The sequence below is a fragment of the Lotus japonicus genome, chromosome 1, assembly GCF_012489685.1.
Source record: "Lotus japonicus ecotype B-129 chromosome 1, LjGifu_v1.2".
Taxonomy (NCBI): domain Eukaryota; kingdom Viridiplantae; phylum Streptophyta; class Magnoliopsida; order Fabales; family Fabaceae; genus Lotus; species Lotus japonicus.
The window spans coordinates 28,181,253-28,187,932 of record NC_080041.1 but is presented as its reverse complement, the minus strand read 5'-3'; the positions used below and the strand labels follow the sequence as shown (position 1 = coordinate 28,187,932).

General features: G+C 31.9%; 1 protein-coding gene across 1 annotated transcript; it reads right to left on the bottom strand.

Moving 5' to 3' along the window:
- Nucleotides 1-363: 363 nt before the first annotated feature.
- LOC130731761 (uncharacterized) lies at nt 364-2,747 on the bottom strand. Its single transcript, XM_057583991.1, has 7 exons — nt 2,612-2,747; nt 2,439-2,525; nt 2,142-2,336; nt 1,891-2,058; nt 1,380-1,436; nt 1,146-1,292; nt 364-747 (listed from the first exon to the last, which is right to left on the bottom strand). The coding sequence occupies exons 1-7, from the start codon at nt 2,690-2,692 to the stop codon at nt 379-381; spliced, it is 1,104 nt and encodes a 367-aa protein (XP_057439974.1). The 5' UTR covers nt 2,693-2,747; the 3' UTR covers nt 364-378.
- Nucleotides 2,748-6,680: the final 3,933 nt, after the last annotated feature.

The window sequence follows — 6,680 nt, the reverse complement described above, 5'->3', positions numbered from 1 at the left end:
TGGTGTGTAACTATTTTTATATTTTTTTATTCCATAACTTTACAATTTTTATGTCATTTTCCAATTTTCTACTTTTTAGAATTTTTACTAAATATCTACTAAATTAATTAAAACTCAGGCAAAAATTTGGTATTCACAAGTAGTAATATCTAAGAGATTTTTGAAGTATCTTCATAACCTCCATTGAGGAACAAATTATGTTCCTTGAGTAATCGCCTGTTTAAGGAGTCGTTGAATTGTTTTTTAGTCAACCCACACAATAATCCCTAAACTTAAATTCATTTGAATCAACGTAGGAAAAGAGTTGTTTTCAGTAATGATATCAATGTTATTTTTATTTATTTTTGAAAATGAATTAAAACATGAGAAAGACATTAATCAATTTCCACATTCACCACCAGGTCCACCAAATATGAGAGAATATTCAACTTGTTCCCAATGTCCATAATATTTAGCGCCAAAGCAATTAGGTTTGTCTGTGAATGTACGTATCAAATAATCATCCGGTTCGTAATGTTCACTAGATTCATCCTGATATGAAATATGCTTAAAATAACATCCATCAGAAAAGTGATCATCAGGAAATTGTCCTGATCCCATTGGAGGACTAGGAGTTCCATGTGGAGTAGTTGTTCTTCCACCCCATCCCAATAGAGAAGCTGAATTCAAGTTGGAGAATAAAGCTGCTGGAAAATATCCAATGTTTATATCGTTGATAATCACCCACCAATTTTTTGTTATGTTGTCCTGAAAAACATTAAGAAAATATTTTATTAATTTATCATCACCAACCTTCACACATCTCATAAAATAGTTTTCATTTCAGTTATTTAAGAATGAATAATTTTGAACTTGAATCAATATAAATCTTGTAAAAGATGTGTATAGTCTTTCTTATTTTCCTTAAAGTAAGTAGTTTTTTTTGGTACACTAGAAAGGTAAATTACACCCTCCAAGAATTGATTCCTGAATCTCCCTTTCCCAACCCATATGTCCCCGCTCTTACCTCTTGAGCTATCATTCGGTGACCTTAGAGTAAGTAGTTTAATTTTGATGAATATTTACTCAAAAGCAAAAAAAAAAAATTAAAAAATTAAACTAATCTAAACCCATTTATACTAAAAATTTAATAGAGTTTACAAGACCTGTGATAGAGAAACCGTCATCTCAAACTGTGGTCCACCGTCGACAGATGTTTTGTCAATAACTCCTCCGATGAAGACTTCTTTGTCAATCTGAATAAAACCCGGACATAATACATTGTAGCATCCAGTCTTCTTCGAGTTGTCTGACTGCCAAATTTCAAAGTAATGAAACATTATGATCTTTCAGTTAACCTCCAATGTCTAAATAATTATTTTACTAAGAACATATCGTACCGACGTCCAGAATGTGAAAAGATAAGTTCGATCATCGCCGTAGAGATCTGGAGACACCTAATACCATTAAATTAATGTATAAGGTAAATTAGATATTATTTTCTATATCATTAAATTGACGTTAATTAATAAGTTATGTTGACGTTAATTAATAAGTCAAATATACCCAGGTGAAACAACGTTTGGGACTAGGAGAAGACATGGCCCTCTGCTAAAAAACATGTATTTTAAATTCTAAATATTTAGGGTCGTGTCGATGAATGACACATTTGCACTAGTGACATGAACTTGTCCAACTCACTTATTCTAAATTTTATTTGCTGCCTTGTAATATGCTAAACAGCTTCAGAGGAACAAACAAAAATAATGGAGTTTGTTTGTTCCTCATTATAAATTTAAATTTTAAAGAAGAAAATACAATTAATTTTGAGGTATAGTTTTTCTTTTTGGGGTTTTTCAGGGAGCCACTGCATATAGATATAAATTTTAGGAAGGAAATATTAAAACTTACTTGCCACCCAACGACAATTGCATTTAGATCATCTTCTGATCCATTTTGAACCCACATATGAGACAAACTTGATTGATTCTTGTTAACTCTTGGATTGTAAATGCTATTAGTTCCACGAACTCCAAAATAACTGCTTCCAGGAATTTGTTTAAGAACTACTTGCGCATGCTGTAATTTTAAAAGGTTCACATAAATACACCAAAATTAAAATAAACCAATAAACATTCAAAGTTAAGGTGTACAATACTTACATGAATGTCGAGAAAACTTGGTCTCACGTCAAGATAATTGACTACTGATTTACCTCGAATGAGATCATCTTTTGTAGTCCTTCGAATCGGAATAGTTCCTGTGGGACATTGATTCTTCCCAAGGCCAAATACCGGTTTGGAAATAGAACTATTGACAATATTTTTTCCCGTTATGCTCTTAAAGCTTGGTTTTCTCTACCGTTAACAAAAGAACATTAGATGGGTAAATGCAATCAACGTAGAACAAATGAGTAAGAATTAACTATATATAGTTTCTATTATTCAAAATAAGCGTACCTGCAACTTATGATTCTGCAGCAAAGGATGGTCAAAGGCTGGTTGATTCCTTATATCAATGCAATCAACAATCTGCCCAGACTTTGTCTGTTGATACCAAATTCCAAGAAAAACAATATTAAACATATAGTGAGAGAAAATTAAAAAAAAACCTTCATAAAGAAATGAAATACATGAATAATCTTGATAGGAGTCTTGTTAATGAGTTTTAACTGTCTCTCCAACTCCAAATCTTTTTTTAGTGTATGTCGCATTCCGTCAACTCTGTGGCTTGTATTGCTAGCCACCAAACACAAGGAGAAGATAAAAAACAACATATTAGTCATTTGCACATATAACTTGTCAAACAGAATTACTTGACAATATATATTTTTTTCTCAGCTCCTTTTTATACAACATTCACCATATATAATATTTTAATTACAAGATAAAAAAACATTAATTTTAAGTAAAAGTTTAAATGTGTGTATATATATAATGATAATTCTAATTACTTATTGATAAACTTTATTGACCTCCATATTCATGATAAAATTAATTACTTAATGATAAATTTGATATTATAATATGTTTACTTTTTTTTTTGAAAGTATAATATGTTTACTAGTAATTGTAAAATATCTCAATTTCTTTAATGGACAAATAATTATTGATGATAAATTTATATTCTTAATTATGTTAACTACTATTTGTAAAATATCTCAATTTCATAAACAATACTATTAATTAGTTATTGATAAAAAAAAAATTAATTACAATAATTGATTATTATTTTTATTATGTTTATGTTAATTTTTCTTAAATACATATTAAAAAATTGTTGACCTTCTTACTAATGAAAATATTAATTACTTATTTATAAATTTAAATTATTAATTATATTAACTATTAATTGTATAATATCTCAATTTCTTTTTTTGCTCCATCGGAAAGGGAATATCTCAATTTCATTAAAGAGACTACTAATTACTATTGATAATTTTATATACTTAATTACATTAAATATTATTTTTAAAATATCTCAATTTCATTAATGAGACTTTAAATTATTTATTGATAACCTTTTATGTTATTGTAAAATGATTAAACACTATTTTTATTTATATATGGGTAAAATTTTCTTGACCTTCGTATAAATAAAAATATTCATTTATATTATTAATTACATTATCTAATAATTGTAAAATATCTAAATTTAATTAGTAAGACTATTTATTAATTCGTTGTTGATAGCCTTTTATTTTGTTAATGACAAAAATTATACTTTATTTATATATATGTAATATTTTCTTCAATATACATGTAAAATGTTCTTCACCTTCATATTAATGAAAATATTAATTACTTATTGAGAAGAACAGAGGTAGAGGAAAATTAACTAGTAATTATATTCTTCACCTTCATCTTAATTTTCTTAACATTCCTATATATATATTCCTATATATATATAAAAACAGGTTTTCTGCAACAGGATAACATAGGTTGTGTTTTATTTTACAAAATAACCTATGCCTTGAGTTAAGATAGGATGTGAGTCTGAGGCTACAACTGTAACATCCCGATCTGACGACTGGCCTCACGGTAACAACACAAGTCTTTTCAGCGCGCTTTGTCCTTACTCGCGGTCTTCCTGGGAAAACTTCCCAGGAGGTCACCCATCATAATATTGCTCTAAGGCAAGCACACTTAACCATGGACTTCTTATGAGTTGGGCTCCCGAAAAGAAGTGGCAACTTGTTGTTATGGGTAGTACATCAAATCATATATGTCTTCCTCAACTCTATAGTCCATCCCTACACAGTCTCGGAATACCTCTTGTTTGGGTGTGGTGCGTCCCTCCACATAGAAGGCGATCAATCCTCGCCCTCGTCAGCTCAAGGCGTCACAACAACAGGTTTGAGTAAACCAGAAACCCAACAGGTTTGAACCCAACAGGTTTGGGTTTTGGGTATCAGAGTTCGGGTTTGGGTTTAGGTAAGGAAAAACTCGAGCTCGACCGGACTCATTGTCATCCCTACATGAGAGAGAGTGAGTGCAACAGTGCAAGTGGCGTCTCGAATAGTGGTTTGTCGCTCTTTCATGCACGACTTAGGTAAAGAGAGCTGCGTGCATATGACGAGTTAGGTGATCCTCATGAAGATGGTGAAATCGTTGGTGTTTCCCAATGTTAGTGGTGGACAAATTTATCGGTAGTGATTTATACCAGCAATGATATATACACACCTCATTTTTTAAACACTTCATTTCCACCTATTTTTGTTTCTATCTCTCTCCTCTTATCATCTATCACATCTCATACTTTCTCTCTCTTACTTTTTCTTTTCTTCATATCTCTCTCCTCATTCTACCTCTTCCACCTCAAAAAAAGGTGTGTAAGTAACATTATTGGATTTATACATATATATATATATATATATATATATATATATATATAATGAACATCTAGAATGGTAATATTCCTGACTTGTAATTTGGGTTGATTGTAAATTTGCTGAGTATGATAGTTATATGTCTCATATTCTCCTGATTTAGCCTTTGTGTATGAGTAATGTCCAACTTTTGATAATGAGATGGCTTAGTTCTGTTCTGAAGCGAAGTGGATATTTAGATACAAAGAGAAAAATTACGGTGAAATCAAACGGTGAACATAAGCAACTTTCCTTAACTTTTGCGATTGTCCACCGTGAATTTAACCTCACCATGATTTTTCATTATGTATCCAAACATGGACAAATTAATAATGAATTCTAATGCACGCTGAGCAGTTTCTCCACTTCGAAAGCTCAGTTCCTGCCCCAACTTAACCAATGGGGTCCGGTAGTCAAGGTTAAGAATGAACAGAAGAACAAAACTATTGGTTTGAATGCCATGTTACTATTGAGAATTTGAAGGAGAAGAACTTGGTTAACTACACTGCATACATATGGCAGATACCCAGACCAACACTTCCGTTCGGGCTATTCAGGCCGGACCGTCGGGCCTACCGCACTTTAATAACTCCAGCTACGATTACAAGTATCCGACCTAAACAAACCAAATAAAGATCTCTTACTAAATGATGTGAAATCGTTTGAGGACAATGCTGAACATATATTTCACCCATCATAGAGACTAGTGAAGATATTTCATTAATCAAATATGTTAAAAATCATCTCATCTTCAGTATCATACATTTTCCGGTTTGAATATCAATCAATATATGGAATGATCATAAAGGAACAACACAAGTAGAGTTGAAATTTTGCTCCCTCTCTCAAATCATTGTGATATTCACAGATGTCTCGGTTGATGGCGAGTACCAGCATGGAACCCTTCAGTGTATGCTGTGTTCATAAATATCATCTGCAGTAAAGATCATCTATTAATCAGAACCACAGCCTTTCATATGATAGAGTCTTTTTACCAAAAGATTATAACTACAGCAGGGGAAACAATGATCCAATTTAAATGCTTTGTTTCTTGCAAAGGAAAAAAGCACATGACATCATCAGATACTTACAGCAAGGTTTTTCAAATCTAAGCTAAGACCATTGTCAGACACGATAGTACCCTGATGCTCTCCATGTTGTTTTGTAGTGTCTTCCTTTATCTGCATGATCAAGATTTTCAGCTTCATGCAGAAAGTAAAGACATTTGAAATTGAAAGAAAGCATACAGTTTTCTTTACCTAAGTCTAAAAGCAATAATTCTGATGTTTCATGCAATATTTCTTCAACGAATAACCCTACATCTACAGAAGAGCTTGATGAATGAGTATTGTCACCTGGTTTCCTCTTTGCGATTTTCTCACTAAAGGATGACTTGACAACTTTATCTGCATCAGAAATTATGATTGAAAGGTTAGCAAGACATTTACTCTTGTTAAATCTTCAGGCTGTAAACTTAAGGATTCATGAAATTATTGGTTTTGTTAAACTATTATGTTGATACAATAATTCTTTTATAAAAATCAGCCAAAATCTCTCAGTAGCATTGGGTTATGAGTTTTTTTTTCTTTCACCAATATTTGGTAAATATTTGTTCTACCACAAGTGGCCATATAGTTTCGAATATTGATGGTTGTGAGAGCTTGAATTTTCAAGGCCTGAACTTTGCTTGTTTACCTAAGGGTTAAGCATCATATTAGTCCCTGTCTTTGTGTCGCTGTCTGACCTAGGTCCCTCTCCGAAAAAATTATTGGAAAAGGTCCTCTTCTTTGTAAAACGTTTGGAGCAAGTCCTCGCCGGAGCTCCAGGCTCCGGC

What these genes read in the sequence shown, in the direction of transcription:
- LOC130731761 (XM_057583991.1), bottom strand. Translation starts at nt 2,692, where the DNA reads ATGCGACATACACTAAAAAAAGATTTGGAGTTGGAGAGACAGTTAAAA. An exon ending in CAAGTTTTCTCGACATTCAT is followed by an intron (nt 2,059 to 2,141) that starts GTAAGTATTGTA and finishes TTAAAATTACAG; the next exon opens with CATGCGCAAGTAGTTCTTAA. An exon ending in TGACGGTTTCTCTATCACAG is followed by an intron (nt 748 to 1,145) that starts GTCTTGTAAACT and finishes AATGTTTTTCAG; the next exon opens with GACAACATAACAAAAAATTG.